General features: G+C 46.3%; 1 protein-coding gene across 3 annotated transcripts in view; it reads left to right on the plus strand.

Annotated features, from left to right (window-relative positions):
• Positions 1-26,495, plus strand: part of MEGF11 (multiple EGF like domains 11) — a 766,818-nt gene that overhangs the window by 717,838 nt on the left and 22,485 nt on the right. For 2 of the 3 annotated variants that reach the window (XM_040342265.1, XM_040342266.1), the window contains one exon: positions 18,456-18,662. The exons of the other annotated variant lie outside the window; for it this stretch is intronic. In XM_040342265.1, the coding sequence (XP_040198199.1) occupies positions 18,456-18,662 (207 nt within the window). The remainder of the gene's footprint in view (positions 1-18,455; positions 18,663-26,495) is intronic. 3 annotated transcript variants of the gene reach the window in all.

Below are 26,495 nucleotides of genomic sequence, written 5' to 3' on the forward strand. Positions count from 1 at the left end.
CACTACCCACCTCCGAGCACCATCCATTGGTTCCTTCCCCTACCCACCTCCGAGCACCATCCCTTAGTTTCTCCCCCTGCCCACCTCCAAGCACCATCCCTTAGTTCCTCCCCCTACCCACCTCCAAGCATCATCCATTGGTTCCTTCCCCTACCCACCTCTGAGCACCATCCCTTAGTTCCTCCCCCTACCCACCTCCGAGCACCATACCTTAGTTCCTCCCCCTACCCACCTCCGAGCACCACCCATTGGTTCATTCCCCTACCCACCTCCAAGCACCATCCCTTGGTTCCTCCCCCTACCCACCTCCGAGCACCATCCCTTAGTTCCTCCTCCTACCCACCTCCGAGCACCATCCCTTAGTTCCTCCTCAGAGTCAGTATCCCTCCCAGCTGCAACTGACCCCCCTGCTACAAAATACCTCCACAAGCAATGGAGCCTCCCCTGTTGACAATGCTGCTGTGCACCCTGTGTTCCATCATCCAGAGTGGAGGGGGGGGTGCTTTAATATAGGAGGTGTGTTACTGGCCAGATCACCAGGGGAAAACAGAAGGGATAGAGTCAAAGAAAAAGAAAACTAATGCAACTACCATGTCTAATGATTGGTAAGCTGCAATATAATATATATAATATATTGATTTTGGGTTTAAAAAACTAATTCGTTAGTCAAGTCCACCAAAATCTGTTAGTCCATCTAACACTACCCTCACCCAAGACTGACAATGCTGCTGCCCGCTGTGCCTCCTGTTCTCATTCCTCCAGTGTGGTGTCTCACTAATACAGGAGGTGTGTTACTGTCCAGATCACCAGGTGAAAACAGAGGAGGGAAAAAAACATGTGCACTGCCAAAAAATTTGTTCATTTTCGTTTCATTCATTTATTTGTTTTTTTTTGTGGTCATTCGTTATGATTGAAATTTGTTATTTCAAATAAGTTCATAAATTTGAATATAACTTGGAAATTCGAATTCCGAAAATTAGAAAATCCGAAAATTCGAAAGAATGAAAATCCGAAATAATAACTAACTATTAATTTATAGATATTGTAATTTCCTTTCAAATTTGGCTGTTAGTGAACGTAATGAATCCGAATTTATCCAAAGCTACGAATTATCTGAAATAATAAATGTTGCATCTAAATTAATGGAACGTAACAAATTGATAAAAATTATATTAATAATAAAACGTTTTTCTTATTATTATTTATTGTTATTAACTTGTTACGTTCCATTCGTTAAGATTCATCATTCGTTATTTCAGATAATTCGTAACTTCAGATAAATTCGTATTCATTACGTTCACTAATAGCCAAATTTGAAAGGAAATTACAATACCTAGAATTTAATAGTTAGTAATAGTTATTATTAGTTAGTTATTATTTCAAATTTTCAGGTTTTCTAATTTTCGGATTTCCTTTCTTATTTTCGTTCTTTTGACTTTTTGGATTTTCTAATTCTCGGATTTTGGAATTTCCGAATTTTCAAATTTCCGAATCTTCGAATTTTCACATTTCAGAATCTTCGAATTTTCACATTTCAGAATCTTCTAATTTTCAAATTTCAGAATCTTTGAATTTTCACATTTCAGAATCTTCAAATTTTCAAATTTCAGAATCTTTGGATTGTCGAATTGAAATTTTTTGGATTTTCGAATTTTGGAAAAATTTGTTAAACGGCTTTTCGTTAATTCGAAAAAAACTAATTTGGAATGAAACTAATTGCACATTTATAATGGAAAGAAAACAAATGATATTAGTTAGTTATTATTTCGCATTTTCAGGCTTTCTAATTTTCGGATTTCCTTTCTTAAGAATATTTTTCCTGAAAATTTTTAATTTGATAATCCAAAGATTCTGAAATTTGAAAATTCGAAGATTCGGAAATTTGAAAATTTGAAGATTTGGAAATTTGAAAGTTTGAAGATTCGGAAATTTGAAAATTTGAAGATTCGGAAATTTGAAAATTTGAAGATTCGGAAATTTGAAAATTCGAAGATTCGGAAATTTGAAAATTCGAAGATTCGGAAATTTGAAAATTCAAAGATTCAGAAATTCGGAAATTCGAAGATTCGGAAATTTGGAAATTCCAAAATCCAAGAATTCCAAAATCCAAAAAGTCAAAAGAACGCAAATAGTTCTTTTGACTTTTTGGATTTTGGAATTCTTGGATTTTGGAATTTCCGAATTTTCAAATTTCCGAATCTTCGAATTTTCAAATTTCCGAATCTTCTAATTTTCACATTTCTGAATCTTCAAATTTTCAAATTTCAGAATCTTCGATTTTTCAAATTTCAGAATCTTCGAATTTTCAAATTTCAGAATCTTTGGATTTTCAAATTTAAATTTTTCAGGAAAAATTTGTTAAACGGGTTTTCATTAATTAAAAATTGCTTATTTCTAATGGAAAGAAAACAAATGCAGCCACCAAATGTAATGATTGCAATATATTACATTTTGGGGTTTTGGGTTTAATATTATAATGTTTTTACCTGGATTTCAATCTGAATACCATGTGCTTGTTGACTGTTTTTTTTTTAGGAATGTATCAATATTATTTGTCATTGTATTTTATATGTGAAATGTATGCTGTACTCCGGCTGCCTCCTGATCTTGGATTGTGTAGAATTGTATTGGATCTTCCCTGTATGACCTTCATGTTGTAACAAGTCCATGTAATGCTTGTCAGTCCTCCATGTAACTCTCCCCGGTATCTCCTGTTCCTCCGCTCTCTCTCACTAATTACATCGTCTATAAATCTCTCCTCTAGAGGACCCCTCGTCATTTACTGCAGCCTTAAAAATGGTTGTCACTGTCTGTATGGTGTCTGGCTGAACGCTTCCTACAAATCCTTGTTTGATTGGTTCTCATTATATATTATAAAAAATTGGAGAGGGAGCAAAATTCAGATGGGTGGAAGAGCTTTAGGTAGAAGCAAGGTCCAGGGGCCCATGGTCAGTTCCAGTGACGTTGTGGGCGCCCCTAATGCCACCGCCGCCCTCCCTATCCATGCACCCAGCCCCTTTCAGGACGCCGGGCGCATGAATTCCTATGGAGGGGGTGTGTTTTTGGAAGCACATGATAAGAACCAGAGGCTCTAATAGGCTTCAAAATAGGGTGGTCTCGGGGCGCAGAGCATTGCGTCCGGAGCCCACCCAGTTGTGTTGCAACAGCGAATGAATATTCGCTGTTGCAACACGGATCTTCCTCCCGGCCAATCGGGAAGCGGGTCTGATACCCGTCACCTGATTGGCTGAGAGGACAGGCGATCCTATTGGACGAATGTGCCGAATGTGCCCACCGCCGATTCCTAATGCTGTGTGCCCGCCCTTTCCCAATGTGCCCGCCGATCCCCGATGCTGTGGTGAAGCTGATCACCAATGTGCCCACCGATCCCTGATGTGCCCGCCGTTCCCCAATGCTCTGTGCCCACGATCCCCGATGTCCCAGCCGATCCCCGATGCTGTGGTGATGCCGATCCCCGATGTGCCTGCCGATCCCCGATGCTGTGTGCCCGCCAATCCCCGATGTGCCCACCGATCCCCGATGCTGTGTGCCCGCCGTTTCCCGATGTGCCCGCCGTTCCCCCGACGCTGCGGTGACGCCGATCCCTGACGTGCCCGCTGATCCCCGAAGCTGTGTGCCCGCCGTTTCCTGATGTGCCCACCGATCCCCAATGCTGTGTCCCCCTCCGATCCCCGGTGCTGTGTGCCCGCGATCCCTGATATGCCCCGCCGATCCCCGATGTTGTGTGCATGCCGATCCCCCATGTGCCCACCGATCTCCGCTGCCGATGGGGTAAGTTCATGGTGGACTGGCAGACAATGGCGGGGGCGAGGGTTTGAGGCGTAGGGTGCTGTGTAATGTAAAAGGGTCCAGAGGTGTGGTGCTGTGTAATGTAAAGGGGTCCAGAGTGCTGTGTAATGTAAAGGGGTCCAGAGGTGTAGGGTTCTGTGTGATGTAAAGGGGTCCAGAGGTGCAAGGTGCTAGAACCCCACATCCCATTATTAACCCCCCCCCCCCCCCCCGGGCTGCTCAGTCTAAAATGCCCGGGCCTATGTTTTGTCCCAGTCCGGGTCTGGGTATGACTGGCTCATTTCATGGTGCTGGATCATAGCCGGGAGCTTTAGGAACACAAACAAGGTTGTGAGACAATAACAAGTATAATAATAATGAGAATTGTTGGGATTGAAGTCTCCAGCAGTTCTTCACACACCAAGGTAACAATTGCTGGAAAACAGCGGGCTTCCTCAACCAACCTGAAAAAACAATCTTGTGCTCGACATTCCTCCTCATTCTCCTATGTCCCTGAGTGTAGGACTTATGCCGCGTACACACGATCGGAAATTCCGACAAGAAAAGTTCGATGGGAGCTTTTGACCGGAAAATTCCGTGTGTGTGTAGGCCCCATCGGTCTTTTTACTAGAAAACTGACACTCAGCTCCTCCGACGTTCTCCCAAAGAGGATCGTTACTCTTCATTGTTCACATCAATCCTCCCGTATATTTCTGGTCTGATGCCGCGTACACACGACCGTTTTTCGGGTTGTAAAAAATGATGTGTTTTTTTAATGTCGTTAAAAACGATGGTGTGTGGGGCTCCAGAGCATTTTTCACGATGTAAAAAATGGGCAATATGGGCCAGATTCATGTAGATTTACGGCGGCGTAACGTATCCCGTTTACATTACGCCACCGCAAGTTTTCTGCGTAAGTGCTTGATTCACAAAGCACTTGCCTGTAAACTTGCGCCGGCGTAGCGTAAAGCCGTCCGGGGCAAGCTCGCCTAATTTAAATGGGGCGTGTACCATTTAAATTAGGCGCGTTCCCGCGCCGAACGTTCTGCGCATGCTCCGTTTGAAAATTTCCCGCCGTGCTTTGCGCGAAATTACGGTGCCCCGACGTGTTTTTTGAACGGCGACATGCGTAACGTACTTTCGTATTCCCGGACGTTTTACGCAAAAAAATAAATAAATTTAAATTCGACGCGGGAACGACGGCCATACTTTAACATGGATGCTGTAATTTTACACCATCTAAATAGCACTCTTAACTTTACGACTGGAAAAAACGACGTAAGAGAATGCGACGAACGCGCGTACCTTCGTGGATCGCCGTAAACAGCTAATTTGCATACCCGACGCTGGAAAACGACGCAAACTCCACTCATCGGCCGCCGGAAAATTACACCTACGATCCGAAGGCGTACAAAGCCGTATGCCTGTCGGATCTATGCCAAAAGCCGTCGTATCTTGGTTTGAGGATTCCAAATCAAGATACGAAGCGGCAAATTTGAAAATACGCCGGCCTATCAGTAGATACGCCGGCGTATTTCTGCTGTGAATCTGGCCTTAAAAATTTAGAACATGCTCTAATTTTCCACGTTGTTTTTACCTTCGTAAAAAATGGTCGTGTGTGGGCTTTAACGACGTGAAAAAAATGCGCATGCTCAGAAGCAAGTTATGAGACGGGATCGCTCATTCTGGTAAAACTACCGTTCGTAATGGAGTAAGCACATTCATCACGCAGTAACAGACAGAAAAGCGTGAATCGTCTTTTACTAACACGAAATCAGCAAAGGCAGCCCCAAAGGGCGGCGCCATCCGCATGGAACTTCCCCTTTATAGTGCCGTCGTACGTGTTGTACGTCACCGCGCTTTGCTAGAGCATTTTTTTTTTCACGATCGTGTGTGGGCAAGGCCGGGTTGAAAAAAACTTTGGGCCAGATTCACAAATAAGATACGACGGTGTTTCTCCTGATACTCCGTCGTATCTCTGTTTCTATCTATGCGGCTGGTTCATAGAATCAGTTACGCATTGATATCCCTAAGATCCGACAGGTGTAATTGTTTTACACTGTCGGATCTTAGGATGCAGTACCGCGGCCGCCGCTGGGGGGAGTTCGCGTCGTAAACCAGCGTCGGGTATGCAAATTAGGAGTTACGGCGGATCCACAACGGTTTTTCGGGTTCGCTACGTCGCCGCTAGTATAGTTTCCCGTCGCAAAGTTACACTTTTTTTTTGGTGCCTTAACTTTAGTCAGCAAGCGTATTGCTGTCTAAAGTATGGCCGTCGTTCCCGTGTCGAAATTTAAAAATCAACGTCGTTTGCGTAAGCCGTCCGGGAATACGGAAGTAAGCTACGCGCATCGCCGTTCAAAAAATTACGTCACGGCGCGCAAAGCACGGCGGGAGTTAGGAAACGGAGCATGCGCAGTAGGTCCGGCGCGGGAGCGCGCCTAATTTAAATGGCACACGCCCATTTGAATTGGCCCGCCTTGCGCCGGAGGCCGCGGGCGTAGTTTTCATCGCAAATGCTTGGTGAATCAGGCACTTGCGATGAAAAATTGCGGCGGTGTAACTTATCTAGGATACATTACGCCGCCGCGATTCTACGTGAATCTGGCCCTTTGGGGTGAGCGGATCTCATTTACGTTATGCTGCCGCAAGTTTTTGAGGCAAGTGCTTTATTCAGAAAGCACTTGCCTGTAAACTTGCAGCGGCGTATCGTAAATCCCCCGGCGGAATTCAAATTCCGCGGGTAGGGGGCGTGTAAAATTTAAATCAGGCGCGTCCCCGCGCCGAACGAACTGCGCATGCGCCGTCCGTCAAATTTCCCAGCGTGCATTGCTCCAAATGACGTCGCAAGGATGTCATTGGTTTCGTCGTGAGCGTAACTTACGTCCAGCCCTTTTCTGAATCTACTTACGCAAACGACGTAAAATTTCAAAATTTGACGCGGGAACGACGGCCATACTTAACATAGGATACCCCTTCACATAGCAGGGGTAACTTTACGACGGAAAAAGCCGAACGCAAACGACGTAAAAAAAATGCGCCGGGCGGTCGTTCGTTTCTGAATCGGCGGAAATCCCCATTTGCATATTCGTCGCGTAAAAAAAACAAAGCGCCACCTAGCGGCCGGCCTGGAATTGCAGCCTAAGATCCGACGGTGTAAGTCACTTACACCTGGCGGATCTTAGGAATATCTATGCGGAACCTGATTCTATGAATCAGGCGCATAGATACGACCGGCAGAACTCAGAGATACGACGGCGTATCAGGAGATACACCGTCGTATCTCTTTCTGAATCTGACCCGTTGTTTTTTCTAGACCCTTAAAAACGTAATTTTTTACATCCCGAAAAACGGCCGTGTGTACGCGACATGAGTGCTCTGACTTTGGTTCTATGGTAATGTAGACTCAGGAGCACCGAGCGTGCCGTATAAAATCTCTGCTTCCCCCGAAGAATGCTCCCAGGCAGGTCCATTACCGGCCCGCTTCTCCCAACACGACGCCGATGTGTTCAGTCAACGTTTATGGAAGTGAGGCGTCCTCTACTGAGCAGAATTTATGTTTGTTTAAATAGAATCCTATCATAGCGCACATTAACCACTTAAGCCCCGGACCAAAATGCAGGTAAAGGACCAGGCCCCTTTTTGCGATTCGGCACTGCGTCGCTTTAACTGACAATTGCGCGGCCGTGCGACGTGGCTCCCAAACAAAATTGGCGTCCTTTTTTTCCCCCAAATAGAGCTTTCTTTTGGTGGTATTTGATCACCTCTGCGGTTTTTATTTTTTTGCGCTATAAACAAAAATAGAGCGACATTTTGAAAAAAATGCAATATTTTTTACTTTTTGTTATAATAAATATCCCCAAAAATATATAAAAAAATATTCTTCTACCTATTTTTCGTAAAAAAAATTGCAATAAGCGTTTATCGGTTGGTTTGCGCAAAATTGATAGCGTTTACAAAATAGGGGATAGTTTTATTGCATTTTTATTCATTAGTTTTTTTTTTACTACTAATGGCGGCGATCAGCGATTTTTTTCGTGACTGCGACATTATGGCGGACACTTCGGACAATTTTGACACATTTTTGGGACCATTGTCATTTTCACAGCAAAAAATGCTTTTAACCACTTCAATACCGGGCTTTAAAACCCACCTCCTTCCCGGGCCTATTCTGGCACTTCTCTCCTTCATGTACAAATCATCATTCTTTTGCTAAAAAATTACTCAGAACCCCCAAACATTATATATGGGTTTTTTTAGCAGACACCCTAGGCAATAAAATGGCGGTCATTGCAACTTTTTATCTTGCACCGTATTTGCGCAATAATTTTTCAAACGGCTTTTTTTTGTAAAATAATGGTTTCATAAATTAAAAAATAACAAAACAGTAACGTTAGCCCAATTTATTGGTAAAATATGAAAGATGAGGTTACACCGAGTAAATAGATACCTAACATGTCATGCTTTAAAATTGCGTACACTCATGGAATGGCGCCAAACTTCGTTACTTAAAAATCTCCATAGGCAACACTTTAAAATATTTACAGGTTACCAGTTTAGAGTTACAGAGGAGGTCTAGAGCTAGAATTGTTGCACACGCTCTAACGCACGCGGCGACACCTCACATGTGTGGTTTGAACGACGTTTACATACGTGGGCGGGACTTACGTGTGCGTACGCTTCTGGGTGCGAGCTACCGGGGACAGGGGCATTTTAATTTTTTTATTATTATTATTTATTTTTTATTTTATTTATTTATTTATTTTTTACACTTTTTTTTTGACATTTTTTTTTTTAATCGCTTTTATTCCTATTAATGTAAACATCCCTTGTAATAGGAAATGTGTGTGACAGGTCCTCTTTAAGGAGAGATTTAGGGTCAATAGGACCCTCACATCTCTCCTCCAGGCTGGAAAGAATGAGATCGTGAAAAAAAATTCACAGATCTCATTCAAACTAGCCGAAATTGCGGTTTGTTTACTTACGGGGACCCGGGCGTGACGTCATCACATCGTGCCCGGGCCTCCGGCCGTCATAGAGATGACTGGTGACCATCTGGTCACCAGTCATCTCTATGGCAAACATCCGGCGGACGGCGATCATCTCTCCGGGCCCCCGATGGCACAGGAGAGCCCGGAGAAGCACCGGATGGCGGCGGGAGGGGGGGATGTCCCCTCCCGCCGCCTGTAAGAACGATCTATTGGCGGAACCGCCGCTATGATCGTTCTTACGGTGTGCAGGATCGCCGCTGCTAAAAAATGATTTACACCCAGATTTACACATGTTTACACACAGCTCTCCCTGTTCTTCAGCTCCGAGGACCGATTGCGGGACTCCAGCAGCGATCGAGTCCGCGGGCCAGCGGTCACGATCATGGAGCTTCGGACCGGGTCACGGGCGCGTGCCCGCGACCCACAGCTGGGTACTAGCACAGGACGTACCTGTACGTACATGTGCCCAGCCGTGCCATTCTGCCGACGTAAATGTGCAGGAAGCGGTCCTTAAGTGGTTAAGGCTTACCTGTAGGTGCTCGAAATATCTCCTAAACCTCCACGGTTTAGGAGATACTTACTATAATCACGGGCGCCGCTGTCTACGACGCATGCGCCTTAGACAGCGGCGCAGGCGCACTGTAGTGCGCCGTTCCTCATTGAGGCCGTGCCGTCACTGCCGGCTCCCATGCGCATGTGCGGGAGTGACGTCATCGCGGCTCGGGCCAATCAGAGCACCGGAGCCGTGATACGCGGAAGTAACCCCCAGGCAAGATGACGGCCGCCCGGGCGTTGGAAGAGGACGTCTGTGGGGGCTTCGATCGGTAGGTAGGGTGACTACATTTCCAAACTGACATTCAGGGACGCCGCCCTCCTTCACAAAAATGTGCCAATTTTAAAAGGTTATATGCAAGTAATTGGCCATAATATGGGTATGGGGGGTCCGGGTACTGCCTTGGGGGACATGTATCAATGCAAACAATGGCCCAGATTCAAGAAGCAATTGCGCCCGTGTAACCATAGGTTACTCCTATTCCTGATTCAGGAACCTCGTTACACCGACTGCAGCCTAAAATCTGCGCGGCATAAGGCTGCATTCTTGCGTGGGCCGCTAGGGGGCGCTCCCATTGTGATCAGCGTGTAGTATGCAAGCCAGGTACGGAGTTTCCATATGGCAACTTTAGCGCAAGGCTGCCCCTTCTAATAGTAGGGGCAGCCAATGCTAAAGAATAGCCGCCGCTCCCGCGACGTGAAATTTGAATTTCACGTTGTTTGCGTAAGTGATTCGTGAATGGCGCTGGACGCCATTCACGTTCACTTTGAAGCAAATGACGTCCTTGCGACGTCATTTGCCGCAATGCACGTTGGGAAAGTTTCCCGACGGAGCATGCACTGTACGCTCGGCGCAGGAGCGCGCCTAATTTAAATGTTTCCCGCCCCCGGCGGGATCATTTACATTGGAGCAGTAATTCTAATTATGCTTTAAGTGCGACAATAAAAATGAACAATTCCTCTAAATATAGTGCCTGGGGGGTCCCCTTAGTCTGCCTGTAAAGTGGTGCATGTGTACCATGTATGGAACATGCTGCAGCAAAAAAAAAAACATTTCTAAAAACGCATTTAAATTTGACTCATGGTTGCAATTGCATGCATCCGGCTATTGAACAAAAAAAAGCACAAAAAACATAGTGCCCCCTCCCCCTAGTCCATACCAGACCCCTCGGACTCTGCCCCCCCCCCCCACCCCAAAGCACCTTGTCCCCATCTTACCCTGGCTGGTGGTTGTGGTGGCATGCAGGCAGGGGGATTATCAGAATCTGGAAGCCCCCAAAGGGTCTGGAATGGACTAGGGGAGGGGGGACCTGCTTTTACTGCTTTTACTGCGATCTGGTTTTGCGCAGTGCATCGCACGGCATTTGGCAGGGCGAACACCCTGGGCTGGGAAACAGACAGTTTCCATCATCGGCTCATCGAGTGGCTGCGTCAGTTTCATTCCGGGTCACTGTATTGACCTGGATTAAAGGTGCCCGGGACCCGGGACAGAACTGCAAAATGCGGGACTGTCCCGGGCAATCCGGGACACGTGGTCACCCTAATCGGAGGTATTACATAATGAGCTAGTATGCCATGCATACTAGCTCATTATGCCTTTGTCTTGCAGGTGGTGTTTTTTTTTTTTTTACCTGGGTTTACTTCCTCTTTAATATTATTAACCACTTAAGGACCCCTTCACGCCAATATACGTCGGCAGAATGGCACGGCTGGGCACATCAACGTACATGTACGTTGCCCTTTAAGCCCAGCCGTGGGGTCGCGCGGGTGCGTGCACGGGACCCAGTCCGAAACTTCGCGGCCGCGGGACTCGCGGACCCGATCGCTGCTGGAGTCCCGCGATCGGTCCCCGGAGCTGAAGAACGGGGAGAGCTGTGTGTAAACACACCTTCCTCGTTCTTCACTGTGGCGCCGTCATCGATCGCGTGTTCCCTTATATGGGGAATCACAATCGATGACATCACACCTACAGTCACACCCCCCTACAGTTAGAAACACAGATGAGGTCATACATAACACGTTCAGCTCCTAGTGGTTAACTCCCAAACTGCAATTGTCATTTTCACAGTAAACAAAGCATTTTAAATGCATTTTTTGCTGTGAAAATGACAATGGTCCCAAAAATGTGTCAAAATTCTGCGTCATAATGTCGCAGTCACAAAAAAAATCGCTGATCGCCGCCATTAGTAGTAAAAAAAAAAAAATTATAAAAATGCAATGAAACTATCCCCTATTTTGTAAACGATATAAATTTTGCGCAAACCAACCGATAAACGCTTATTGCGATTTTTTTTTACCAAAAATAGGTAGAAGAATATGAATCGGCCTAAACTGGCGAAAAAAATATATTTTTTATATATCTTTGGGGGATATTTATTATAGCAAAAAGTAAAAAATATAGGCCCAGATTCTGAAAGGGCTTACGATGGCGCAACGCAATGTGCGCTGTCGTAAGTCATAATCCGGGGCATCGTATCTATGTGACTGATTCTTAGAATCAGTTACGCATAGATATCCATTAGATCCGCTGTCGGATCTTAAATGCAATTTTTTTTTTCGGCGCTAGGTGTCACCGACGTCGTTTTCCCCGTCGTGTATGCAAATTAGCAAAATACGGGAATTCCCGAACGTACGCCCGACCGACGCAGTGAAGTTACGACGTTTACGTAAGATTTGCGACGCGTAAAGTTGCCCCTGCTATATGAGGCGCAGTCAATGTTAAGTATGGCCGTCGTTCCCCGCGTCGAAATTTAAAAATGTACGTTGTTTGCGTAAGGCGTCCGTGAATAGGGCTGGACACCATTTACGTTAGCGTCGAAACCAATGACGTCCTTGCGACGTCATTTAGCGCCATGCACGTCGGGAAATTTTAGGGACAGCGCATGCGCAGTACGTTCGGCGCGGGAACGCGCCTAATTTAAATGATCCACGCCCCCTACCCGGATCATTTGAATTAGGCAGGCTTTTCCCGGTGTATAGTTGCCCCTGCTATATGAGGCGCAGCCAATGTTAAGTATGGCCATCGTTCCCGCGTTGAAATTTTAAAAAGTTACGTCGTTTGCGTAAGTCGTCCGTGAATGGGGCTGGACGTCATTTACGTTCACGTCGAAACCAATGACGTCGCAACTTTACAGGCAAGTGCTTTGTGAATCAAGCACTTGCCCGTAAAACTTGCGGCGGCGTAACGTAAATGAGATACGTTACGCCGCCGCATTTTTAAGCCAGGATACGAGAATCTGGCCCATAGCATTTTTTTCTAAATTGACGCTTTATTTTTGTTTATAGCGCAAAAAATAAAAACCGCAGAGGTGATCAAATACCACCAAAAGAAAGCTCTATTTGTGGGGAAAAAAGGACGCCAATATTGTTTGAGAGCCACGTCGCACGACCGCGCAATTGTCAGTTAAAGCGATGCAGTGCCGAATTGCAAAAACTGTCCGGGTCTTTTAGCTGCCTAAAGGTCCGGGTCTTAAGTGGTTAATATTTAATCAAGTACATCACGTTGCTTTATGAATCATTGTAAATGTCTGCGTCACGTATGTGCCCTCTGTGAGTGGTGGCCGGAGCCTGGATTTACATTGTTGGCTATGGATGTGGGCCAAGCGCTTTGGCTGGGAGACAATTGGACTGTCACGATGTTGTGTTGGGAAGACACAGAACGTCTCTGTTTGCTTCTGCCTGTGTTCTGCCGCTCTTGGCCCAGCTCCCATCTTTTCCTTTTCGCTCCTCCCTCGTCCTTTCGCATGCTGCTTCATTATGCCCTTCGCTCGCTGGATGTGCTTTGAGGTCCTCATTAACATAGAGCTGTCTCTTTTTTTTACACAAGGACTGCGAGTGTCAAACCCCTGAGTTTACTCTAATTATGTCTTCTATAGAACTCTCTTCCGTTAAAAAAAAAAAAAACCTATAGACTAGCACTGGGACATAATAACGCTCTTTATTTGCTAATGGTTATGTTCGCAGTAAAATGACAATATGTCTTTTCCCGCGACATTTCTGTCTTCCGTTTTCTTGGCTAATTATACAAATTCACAGCACAAAACTTGGGAATGACCACCAGAAATAGTACCGGGAGTTCTTAGCACATCTACAGTCGTGCTCATAAGTTTACATGCCTGGAGGAGCACAATCCCCGCCCCCTGCTTGTGATTGGAGAAATCATAAATCCCACCTCTTGGGCCAGATTCACGTAGCTCAGCGGATCTATAGATCCGCTCGATCTACGGGAATTAAGATCCGCTCCCGCAAGTTTAGGAGGCAAGTGGCTAATTCACAAACCACTAACCTCCAAACTTGCGACGGCGGATCCTAAATCCCCCGGCGGAATTCAAATTCCGCGGCTAGGGGAGTGTACTATTTAAATCAGGCGCGTTCCCGCGCCGATTTAAATGCGCATGCGCCGTCCGGGGAATTTCCCGGCGTGCATTGCTCCCACTGACGTCACTAGGACGTCAGTGGTTTCGACGTGAGCGGGACTTGCGACACGCGTGTTCGTGAATCGGCGTACGCAAACGACGTTGGAAAATTCAAATTCGACGCGGGAACGCCAGCTATACTTAACATTGGCTGCGCCTGATGAAAGCAGGGGTAAGTATACGACGGGAAAACCGCTACGGAAACGACGTAAGAACACTGCGTCGGGTCCGCGTACGTTCGTGAATTTGCGTATCTCGCTGATTTACATATTATTTATCGTAAATCAGCGGGAACGCCCCCGGCGCCATTTTTAAATTGAAAAAAAGATCCGACAGTGTAACACAGTGTAACACTGTCGGATCTAGCCCTATCTATGCGTATCGGATTCTATGAATCAGGCGCATAGATAGGACCAGTTTACGTCAGAGATACGATGGTGTATCTGTAGATACACCGTCGTATCTCTTTGTGAATCTGGCCCCTTGTGTCTAATCACTGTGCTGTGATTCGTTACAGCACAAGCTGATTTTTAAGAAAAGTGGGGGGTTGTCCCTGAATGGTAGTTTGGAAATGTGGTCACCCTATACACCACGTGAGAATACTGCAGCTAGCACAATCACCTGCCTGCCAGTAAATTAGGAAGAACTGATCTAGCTAAACTATACAGTGTATAAATATATGTACAACACCTGGGATGTATATATATCCTCTACACACTGTAACATTAACCACTTAAGACCCGGACCAAAATGCAGCTAAAGGACCCGGCCAGGTTTTGCGATTCGGCACTGCGTCGCTTTAACAGACAATTGCGCGGTCTTACGACGTGGCTCCCAAACAAAATTGGAGTCCTTTTTTTCCCCACAAATAGAGCTTTCTTTTGGTGGTATTTGATCACCTCTGCGGTTTTTATTTTTTGCGTTATAAACAAAAATAGAGCGTAAATTTTGAAAAAAAAAACAATATTTTTTACTTGTTGCTATAATAAATATCCCCCAAAAATATATAATAGAATTTTTTTTCCCTCAGTTTAGGCCGATACGTATTCTTCTACCTATTTTTGGTAAAAGAAATCGCAATAAGCGTTTATCGGTTAGTTTGCGCAAAATTTATAGCGTTTACAAAATAGGCGATAGTTTTATTGCATTTTTATAATTTTTTTTTTTACTATTTATGGCGGCGACCAGTGATTTTTTTCGTGACTGCGACATTATGGCGGACACTTCGGACAATTTTGACACATTTTTGGGACCATTGTCATTTTCACAGCAAAAAATGCATTTAAAATGCATTGTTTACTGTGAAAATGACAATTGCAGTTTGGGAGTTAACCACAGGGGGGCGCTGATGGGGTTAAGTGTGACCTCATGTGTGTTTACAACTGTAGGGGGGTGTGGCTGTAGGTGTGAAGTCATCGATTGTGTATCCCTATAAAATGGATGACACGATCGATGACGCCGCGACAGTATAGAACGGGGAAGCTGTGTTTACATACAGCTCTCCCTGTTCTTCAGTTCCGGGGATCGATCGCGGGAATCCAGCGGCGATTGGGTCCCGGTCACGGAGCTTCGGACCGGGTCGCGGGCACGCGCCTGCGACCCACGGCTGGACAATAGCACAGCACGTACCTGTACGTACATGTGCCCAGCCGTGCCATTCTGCCAACGTAAATGTGCAGGAGGCGGTCCTTAAGTGGTTAACTGACTAGCCTGCCTGCTCTATCCACCTACAAAAAAATGACACTCTCTCTCTCTGTTCTCTGTTAACTGCCGCAACACACTACACAAGGCCGACCTGCAGGCTGCCTTTTATAGTGGGGGGCGTGTACTAAACCCCCTGAGCCATAATTGGCCAAAGCCACCCTGGCTTTGGCCAATTATGGCTCTCCGTTTTTTGCAAGCTGCGATTGGCCAAGCATGCGGGTCATAGTGCTTGCTTGGCCAATCATCACCCAGCAATGCCGCAGTGAATTATGGGCTGTGAAACGTAACTCGAATTTGGCGCGAACGACCCAAAACTTCTGTAATTCGCCGAACGATCGAACATACGATGTTCGAGTCGAACATAAGTTCGATGCGAATACGAAGCTCATCCCTACGCAGTAACAGTCACTGTTTTCGTAAACTAGTAATGCCGTGCTAGTGATTGTTTCCAACTGGGATTTTTACCAGTTTAGTTCCACCGCCCCTGAGAAGCCATAGACACGGCGCAGACATCGGGGTTTATATACAAAAGGCAAATAGGCTCTTCACTTTGCAAAAGACACTTAACTTTAGCGGGGGGGGGGGGGGGGTAGAAAATGGCCTAGAATCAGTGGGAGAAGACAGTGTCTCAGGCCTGGTGGTCAATAGGAGTAGAAAATCTGGTGTGGTCAGTAGGAGGAGAAATAGTGCCCCATCATTTGTATTAGTAGGAGGGATAGAGAAAATGCCCCGCCATTGGTGTCAGTGGAAGGAGTAGTGTCCCATCATTGGTATCAGTTAGAGGAATAGTCCCTCATTATTGATGTCAGTGGAAGGAATAGTGCCCCATCATTGGTATCAGTGGTAGGAATAGTGCCTCATCATTGGTGTCAGTGGGGGGGGGGGGTATTGCCCCATCATTGGTATCAGTGGGGGGGATAGTGCCTCATCATTGGTATCAGTGGGAGGAATAGTGTCCCATCATTAGTATCAGTTGAAGGAATAGTGCCCCATCACTGGTTTCAGTGGGAGGAATAGTGCCCCATTATTGGTATTAGTAGGAGGAATAGTGCCCCATCATTGGTGCCAGTGGAAGAAATAGTGCCTCATCATTTGCTTCAGTAGGAGGAATAGTGCCTCGATGTTGGTGTCAGTTGAAGGAATAGTGCCCCATTGTTGCTGTCAGTGGGAGGAATAGTGCCCCATCATTGTTATAAATAGGAGAAATGATGCCCCATCATTGGTATCAGTGGGAGGAATAGCGCCCCATTGTTGGTGCCGGTTGAAGGAATAGTACACCATTGTTGGTGATAGTGGGAGGATAATGCTTCATCATTGCTTCCTCTGGATCAACTGTGGGTATGGAGTTGGGTGTATGGGATTGTACTGTGTTTTTTATTTTGTTTGTTTATTTTTTTGTGGTTGAACTGGATGGACTTGTGTCTTTTTTCAACCTAACTAACTATGTAACTATTGCTTTCAGTAGGAGGAATCGTGCCCCATCATTGGTATCAGTGGGAGGGGCCTAAACGCAAGCAAAGGGCCACATCCAGGCCCGCAGGCTGCAGTTTGGAGACCACTGGCTTAGTGAATGAGGTGAAGCTCTGCTAACCTCCATCGTCCAATCATGTGCGAGCCAAAATACTGTTTTGTTATATTTTCCTTGCATGTGATTGGGTGTTCTTTGCAAAGGGACTTTCACCACATTCACTAAGCTAAGGAAACATTCCCTTGCAGCCCATTTGCATTTGGTAAATCAACCCCACTGTGTCTCCTGCGCCCCCCCCCCCCCACCTCTGGCCACATGTGGTATTGCATGCCATTGAAGTCAATGCGGAACTAATTATTTTAGTTTCCATTGACTTCTATGGGGAAACTCACTTTGATATGCGAGTGCTTTGGATTACGAGCATTCTCCTGGAACGGATTATTCTCGTAATCCGAGGTTCCACTGCAAAAGATTTCTAGATTTATTGGTTACGTTGCTGGTCACAGTGCTATTCTATAAAAATACAGTTTGTCAGGACGGTAGAGTTAGCCTCGGGGCGTTACTGCAGTTCCAAGTTTGTAGTACATAAAGGGCTAGATTCAGATAGGGGGACGTAAGTTTGTGCGGGCGTAGCGTATGTTATTTACGCTATGCCACCGCAATTTAGAGAGGCAAATGCAGTATTCACAAAGCACTTGCTCCGTAAGTTGCGGCGGCGTAGTGTAAATCTGCAGGCGTAAGCGCGCCAAATTCAAATTGTCAGGCGGTGGGCGTGTTTTACGTAAATAAAACAGGACCCCACGTAAACGACGTTTCTCACGAACGGCGCATTCGCCGCCCGTGAACGTATCCCAATGCGCATGCTCCTAATCACGTCGCAAATAGTCAATGCTTTGGACGTGAACGTAATTTTTACGCAAAGCCCTATTCGCGAACGACTTACGCAAACGACGCAAAATTCGACGCTGGCCCGACGTCCATACTTAACATTGGCTATGCCTCATATAGCAGGAGTAACGTTACGCCGGAAAAAGCCTAACGCAAACGACGTAAAAAAAAATCCGCCGGGCGCACGTACGTTTCTGAATCGGCGTATCCTGCTCATTTGCATATTCTACGCTGAAATCGACGGAAGCGCCACCTAGCGGCCAGCGTAAATATGCTCCCTTAAGATACGACGGCGTAAGAGACTTACGCCAGTCGGATCTTAGCCTAATTTCGGCGTATCTTGCTTTCTGAATACAGAAAGAAGATACGCCGGCGCAGATTTGAATTTACGTGGCGTATCAATAGATACGCCGACGTAAATCAATGCTGAATCTAGCCCGTAGTTTTTCTCTAGAGGATAACGCCGCAGTCCAGCCTTCTCTAACAACCTCCATCCGTATTGTTGCCCCCTTACTTACCACGTCTTGGTATTAATCATTTTTTACCCATAGGGCTTCCCTCTTCCCATTTTTTCCCCCTCTGCTGCCTCCTGAGCTCCAGTCTGTTCCCCCCATTTTCTTTTTGACTTGTTTTTGTTGCTTTTTGCAGATTGTATGAAAGAGTCAGGGTGCAGTGCCAGCACCTGCTCACTAAGCAGCAGTGAGAACCCTTATGCCACCATTACAGACCCCCCCGCGCAGCACTCCAAACACTCAGAGAACAGCTACGTGGAAATGACCTCACCTGTCCATACAGATGCCCCATACTCAGATATGCCACCCTCATCCAAAGCTAACAAAAATGTGTATGACGTGGGTAAGTGCCAGTCTCCATGCTAGCTAGCAAAACATGCATGACGCTCTGTCACCTGGACTTTGGCAGACTCTGCCAGCTCTCTCTTTGCTTTTCTGCTTCTTCTCCCAATGACCAGTCACTTTCCTTCTTTTTCCCTTCCCATATATATATATATAATGTTTCCTCACCTGTGAAGATATGAAGCAACTGTATTCTAGCTGCATCTAGCTCTTTTAGTTTAAAAGGAGTGGGCCGGGAAGCCTGCCGCCGCGTCCTTAACCACTTAAGACCCGGACCAAAATGCAGCTAAAGGACCAGGCCCCTTTTTGCAAATCGGGACTGCGTCGCTTTAACTGACAATTGCGCGGTCGTGCGACGTGGCTCCCAAACAAAATCGGCGTCCTTTTTTCCCCACAAATAGAGCTTTCTTTTGGTGGTATTTGACCACCTCTGCGGTTTTTATTTTTTGCGCTATAAACAAAAATAGAGCCACAATTTTGAAAAAAAATCAATATTTTTTTACTTTTTGCTATAATAAATATCCCCCAAAAATATATAAAAAAATATTTTTTTCCTCAGTTTAGGCCGATACGTATTCTTCTACCTATTTTTGGTAAAAAAAATCGCAATGAGCGTTTATTGGTTGGTTTACGCAAAATTTATAGCGTTTTCCAAAATAGGGGATAGTTTTATTGCATTTTTATAAATTTTTTTTTTTTTTACTACTAATGGCGGCGATCAGCGATTTTTTTTTTCGTGACTGCGACATTATGGCGGACACTTCGGACAATTTTGACACATTTTTGGGACCATTGTCATTTTCACAGCAAAAAATGCATTTAAAATGCATTGTTTACTGTGGAAATGACAGTTGCAGTTTGGGAGTTAACCACTAGGGGGCGCTGATGGGGTTATGTGTCACCTAATGTGTGTTTACAACTGTAGGGGGTGTGGCTGTAGGTGTGACGTCATCGATTGTGGATCCCTATAAAAGAGATCACACGATCGATGACACCGCCACAGTGAAGAACGGGGAAGCTGTGTTTACAACTGTCCCCATTCTTCAGCTCCGGGGACCGATCGTGGGACTCCAGCAGCGATCGGGTCCGCGTGTCCCGTGGTCCCGGTCACGGAGCTTCGGACCGGGTCCCGCGGCTGGGCTTAAAGATCAACGTACATATACGTTGATGTGCCCAGCCGTGCCATTCTGCCGACGTATATGTGCAGGAGGCGGTCCTTAAGTGGTTAACAACCGATGAGCCATCAGCTGTCAGCAGGTTCTCGCCAAATGTGAAAAAAGCATCGCTGGCAACAAAAACAAAATCGTGAAGAAAACGGTGTGGGGTTTCCCCTCAAGTCCATAACTGGCCCTTTGGGTCTGGTATGAATTTGGGGGGGAACCCCACACCAAACTTTTTAAAAAATGTAGTGGGGTCCCCCCAAAATCCATACTAGACCCTTATTCGAGCATGCAGCCTGGCAGGTCAGGAAAAGGAGGGGATGAGCGAGGACCCACCCCCCCCCTTCTCTCCTGAACCATACCAGGCTACATGCCCTCAACATGGGGGGTGCTTTGGGGCAGGGGTTCCCTGACCCAAAAAGTACCTTGTTGTTGGGGACAAAAGCCTAAACAATGACTCCCCCCCCCCCCCCCCCCCGATGTAGATCCAATGCCACCGCCAGACCCGGAAAAGGAAAAAAGCTCCGCTCCCTCAGAATGCTCTGCCTGGCCCGGCGTGCGACATTTCTTAAATAGCTATGGGGCATGGGGTCCCCAGGCAAAGTCACCTGGTGGCACCGCTGCCCTGTGATGTCAGTGGTCCAGCATGCTTCGATCGATGTTGTCACAGGGCGGATGACATCCTGGTATAGATTTAGACGCCATTTTTTCTGTGATTTTTTTTTCCCCGGCAATGCTTTTTTTTACATTCAGCTGTCAGAGAGGAACCCGCTGACAGCTGATGACTCATTGATTGTTAAGGACGCGCCCACTGGCTTCCTGGCCCACTCCTTAGCAACCAGCTATACACAGTGTATTAAAGCGAAAGGAAAAAAAAGCAAAAGGCACCAAAAAAACGCATTAAAAACACAACACCTTGAAGTCTATTACACGCAAAACGCAATTTGCTGTGGTAAGAAAAGGTCCCGACCCTTTTCAAAAGCGCATCGGCTGAAAAAAATGCATAGATATGAACGTGTACCATAGGAAACCATGTTAAATGGACTGTAGTGCGTTTCAGCTAAACGGAAAACACGCTCTAAGGGGGTATCACCTAAACACCCAATCAGGTTAGCTTTGTCTCATGCAGATCCAAAGCTGAAAACAAGTATTTAAATAAAACATCTTCACCTTTTTTACCTCCTGATTTTGTATTATTTTTTGGTGCAAAAGTAGTGGCCACAAGTCAAAGGAGCAGGACCCATGTCCCTTCATGAACCGCAAGTAAACAATTTTACACTCAAAAAATCCTGTTTTCTTACTCATCAATTGACAGAAGGGTTCTGAGACAACTAACGTAGCCCAATTGAGGGGTGGGAAACAGCAAAAAAATGCCAACAAGCCCACAACTAGGGAAAAAAAGTTGTTCACGGAGGACCTTAGATCCGAAATTGGCACTAATGCAGGTCTGAAAATCCAAATGCTAAAACCTAAAGATTGTGTGAACAGAAGACCAGATGGGAGCCCTGCAAATCTTGGAAAGAGATGAGTGATGCTGAAAAGCCTAAGAGGCACTTACTGATCTAGTAGAGTGCGCCTTGAAAGGTAAAGACAGAACTGAAGAGCCCATTCACACCTTGGCGTTTTGTCGCCTGTAGCGCGACGCGCACAAACGCCAGAGGGACCAAAATACATGTAAGGCTATGGGCATGGTTCACATCTGAACGCCGATGCGCCTGACGCGCATCGCATGTAGTCAATAAAAGTTCCGGACCCTTTTTTGTCGCGCATATCGCGCGATATGCGCGTATTTGAGCGTTTCCATTTCCCATAGAAAGTAATGGAAACGCTCGATTCAAGCGACTTGCGCGACAACGGGCGTTTGCTACGGGCGTTTCGTCAATATAACTTGTCGCCCATGCAGAAGATTAAAAAAATCCATAAACATAGCAACAAGTGATGAAAAGATGATAGTTTTTCCTATTGGCTAAAAAAAAAACGTCAAAGTACAAAAACGTCGGACAACGCTGTATGCAAACGCGCATATTAGCATGAATTTCTCACTTCCTGTTCCTCCTCAGTAAACTTACCCCCATCATCCGAGCCGTTCTGGCTGGGGGTTAGTCAGCGTGCTCGCCCCCTCCCTTGGGACTACATCCCTGTGGGGAGATGCTGTGAACAAAGCGTCTCCCCGCAAGGATGTAGTCCCAAGGGAGGGGGCGAGCGCGCTGACTAACCCCCAGCCAGAACGGCTCGGATGATGGAGAGGAACAGGAAGTGAGAAATTCAGACAAAGAAAAAAAAAACATTTCAAAGGGAAATTGAAGGAAAGGTCAAGTGAACCAACAATGCACTAGCTTAAAGGAACCTATTTAGAAATTAAAAAACAAACCTTTACAACCCCTTTTAGTCTTCTAAAATGTGTGAACTGAGAGGCAGGCTCAGGATCTTCTTAGATCTTCAGCAATGATGCAAAGGCAGTAAGTCTGAAGGAAATTTTGATTTAGAGATCAACGTGAACAGCTCATACCACATCCAATCAATGGAGGAAAACGTCTTTGAGATGTACTGGAGCAGGACAGAGAAATGGAAGTATAATGTGCTGGTTAAGATGAAAGGAAGAAACCACCTTAAAGCGGGGGTTCACCCTAAAAAAAAAAAAATGTCTTTATCTACCATACAAACTAGCATACTAGCGTCAGCTACAGTATGCCTTTTTTTTTTTTTTGCGGTGTACTTACGGTTTAATCCGTAACTTTCGTTTCAGACTCCGGCCGGGAAATGGGCGTTCCTATGAAGAGGGGTACATGATTGACGTCCAGCTATGGCGCGTCATGCCTTTCGGAAAAAGCCGAAATAGGACGCGGACATATACAGCGCCTGCGCAGTCAGCTCCTGGTCTGTGCGCAGGCGCCGTATAGCGCCGTGAAGAGCCGAGTCCTACTCCGGCTGTTTTCGGAACGTGTGACGTGCCATAGCCAGCCGTCAATCATGTTCCACTCTTCATAGGAACGCCCATTCCCCGCGGGTGTCTGAAACAAAACTTACGGATTAAACCGTAAGTGCAGCACAAAAAAAAAAAAAAAAGGCATACTGTAGCTGATGCTAGTATGCTAGTTTGGATGATACAAAGTTGTGGTTTTGGGTGAACCTCTGCTTTAAGTTAAAAGGAGGCTCTAGGTAAGGGGTAGGAAACCTCGGCCCTCCAGCTGTCTTAAAACTACAAGTCCCATAAGACATTCAAGACCCTAACAATCACAGGCATGACTCCTAGAGGCAGAGGCATCATGGGATTTGTAGTTCCACCACAGCTGGAGGGTCGAGGTTGCCTACCCCGGCTTTAGGCCTCAAGATAACCTCTTCTTTCTTGTAGGGAAAAAAGGGTTCCCTACAAGAGAAGACCTTCAACTCATTACCTTGCCTAGCAGAGGTTATGACAACGAGAAAGACCACCTTGTGGATAAGAGCAAAATATCTCTGATAGGATCAAAGGACGGTTTCTGAAGAGCTGAGGCTGAGATCCCATCGGGTCACAGGTAGATATATATATATATATTTATATACCCAGAGCTTTTTTTCTCAAAAAATAGGTGCAGGAACTCAACCACTACCCCATTCAAATTTCACAAACAGTAGAAGGGTCTTAAAGGGTCTTAAATACCAGGATTGCATTACATACAGAGTGTAGAGTTCAGGGGGTTACACACAGAGTGCAGAGCTGTCACTTGTAAACACAGAAACCGGACTTCTGTGTTTACAAGTGATTGTGGTGAGCAGGCACCAAAGGGTCTGAGCCAGAGGTGGTGGAACTGAGTTCCCCCTGAAAAAAAGCCCTGTATATACCGTATTTATCGGGGTATTGCGCGCTCCAGCGTATAGCGCGCACCCCTAATGTTGACCCTAAAATCATGTAAAAAAACATTTTATTACATTTTACTAGGGCTGTTACTGATCAAAATGTTTCTGTTCGATTAATCGTTTTTTTTTTTTAAACGATTAATCGACTAATTTCGATTAATTATAACGCACATACAGATCCAACTACTTTTAGCTGATCTCCTTGCAGGATGATTCCCAGTGCAGCTTCCAACCACTGGAAAAATGGATAGCAGGATACAAAAAAACACAAAGGCAGCGCTCGATGGGAATAGCATTAAAACTTTTATAGTCTTCAAGTAGGTAACCAAATAAATATTGCACTGGAGATAAAATCGATGTAGCTACATAAACTGTAAAAATGGTGCGAGTAATACCAAACGGTACCAAAAGCAGTCATAAAAACATGTAGCCAAGTATGATACTGGTATAAAAATGTGTACAACGATACCACTGCTGAATCCAGATGAGGAGAGGTTAACATCAGTCCGTCGGCATGTAGATGTCCCGTGAAGGGAACTATCACAACTCCCAGTGGATGGTTGTAGAATCCCAGGTTGATAGAGGGAAGTGATAGAGGGAAGTGTAACAGGCCTTGCGTGTGGCAGATAGTAAGGTCCCGCCGGCATGCAGATATGAAGGCACAGCAAAGGAGCCCTTCAGATGGACACGGCAAGCCCCGCCGTGACGTTACTGGATCTCTGACGGAACTCCCTGAAGGCCCGGAAGCCGGCGGAGAGGTGAGTACCAATCAAAAGAATTTTAATCGATCAAAAAGATTAAAGATTAATTAAAAGTTAATTTGCACAGCCCTACATTTTACTACTTACAGTTTTGGTGTCTTGCCCGGCGTCCATCAGTGGCCTCGTCCGGCTGCGGCTTCGGTGGTGTCCTCCCCGCTTCCCGCGCTCAGTTTGAAGCCTCCGCCGACATATACCGAGCGCAGTACACTCGGGTATATTCGGCCACACTTGGCTTCTCACCAGGGGTGGACTGACAACTCATGGGGCCCCCGGGCAATAGAAGATTATGGGGCCCCGGGCTTACAGATGGCCACCACGCCAGGAGGCAGTGCAGAGGCGGGCAGCTAAAATCTCAGGATTTTCACATCAAAAGCATGTTGGTTTCAGACATATCAGCGACAGATGTAAAAAAAACACAGATTTTTACATACTGTCCCTGGTTTTATTGAGCCTGGCAACCCTGATGGGGCCCCCTAGTGGCATTGGGCCCTCGGGCAGTGCCCGAGAACCCCCAATGGTCAGTCCGCCCCTGCTTCTCACGCATAAACATCACAGACTACGAGCGAAGCTGAGCCTGGCCGAATGTACCTGAGTGTACTGCGTTCGGTATATGTCGGCGGAGGCTTCAAACTAAGCGGGTATTGGCGTATATCGCGCACCCACGATTTTGCCCTGATTTTCAGGGCAAAAAAGTGCGCGGTATAGGCCGATAAATACAGTATATATATATATAGGTGGTAATTTTCAAGCAACCCTCTGTAGAAAGGCCCTTGCCAGAAAATGAGAGGCAAACAGTTTGAAAAGAGAATTTGCAGAGCCGAGATATGGTCCGGATAGTACTTAAAGGGGTTGTAAAGGTAATTTTTTTCCTTAATATCTTCCTTTCCCTTAGTGCCGTCCTCCTTCACTTACCTCATCCTTCCACTTTGCTTTTAAATGTCCTTATTTCTTCTGAGAAATCCTCACTTCCTGTTCTTCTGTCTGTAACTCCACACAGTAATGCGAGGCTTTCTCCCTGGTGTGGGGTGTCATGCTTGCCCCCTCCCTTGGACTACAGGAGAGTCAGGACGCCCACTAACACAGCTCATTTTATGCACAAAATAAAGTACAGTCTGCCACAGACCTTCCTTTGTAGATGAGACACTTTGGTCCGGTTTCCCCTGCCACAGGATTCAGCACCCGGATCTCTTCAGCTTGGCTTCTTTAGAATTTCTAGATCCGACAGGCGACACTGTCAAGCCTCTCGGTGCGCGGTGCATCCTTTGATGAAGTTTCCAGGCCTTCTCCCAAGGTACCAGCCTCTCGCATGGTCCTCTCCAGGATAGGTCCTCCCTGGCTTCCTTCATCAAGTGGCTTCCTCCCGCAGGACGGACAGCACAGGATCACCCCTTCAGCACAGGCCCCAGCCAGACAACTGGTCCCACAACGAAGCCGCGGCTCCGGGCCAACGTGGTCCCGGAACCAGGATTCAGGACGCGCACCTCAGGCCAGGCGGGCCACGAGGCACGGGCGGACGACAGACCCCGCACCAATGGCGTCTGTCCCTTAAGTACCCCTCCCCAGCATGCACAGCGGGGCGACCACTTCCACTGAGTTGTTGCTGAGGGGAACACTCAACACACCCTGACCTTGCTGCTGCCACCCTTGGCCTGGGGTGGTAATGACACCCCCAGGCGAGCAATGGTGGATACTCTCAGCACAGCCATGGCTGGGACAGAGGCTAAATTGCCCCTAATTACTCTGGTCTGAGCAAAAAAAAAGCTCAAACCCCCACTAAATTTAAAGCAGCGCCTGTTCAACATGAGCAGGGAGCTACATTTACTTCTGAGAGACTCTGACTCTCTAAGATGCTCTTTTTATACCCGATCTTGTTACAGACCTGTTGCCAACAGGACTGGTGCAAGGATTTTTGACACCCTAGGCGAAACCTCATTTTGCCACCACCATTGGCTCCACCCCTGACTCCACCCCCTTTTCCCTGCCCATGTATACCCCACCTTTTTAATGAAGCGCCCATCAAATGCAGCCTACCAGTGTCCATCAAATGCAGCCTACCAGTGCCCATCGATGCAGCCT

This window comes from Rana temporaria, chromosome 3, assembly GCF_905171775.1.
Source record: "Rana temporaria chromosome 3, aRanTem1.1, whole genome shotgun sequence".
Lineage (NCBI taxonomy): Eukaryota > Metazoa > Chordata > Amphibia > Anura > Ranidae > Rana > Rana temporaria.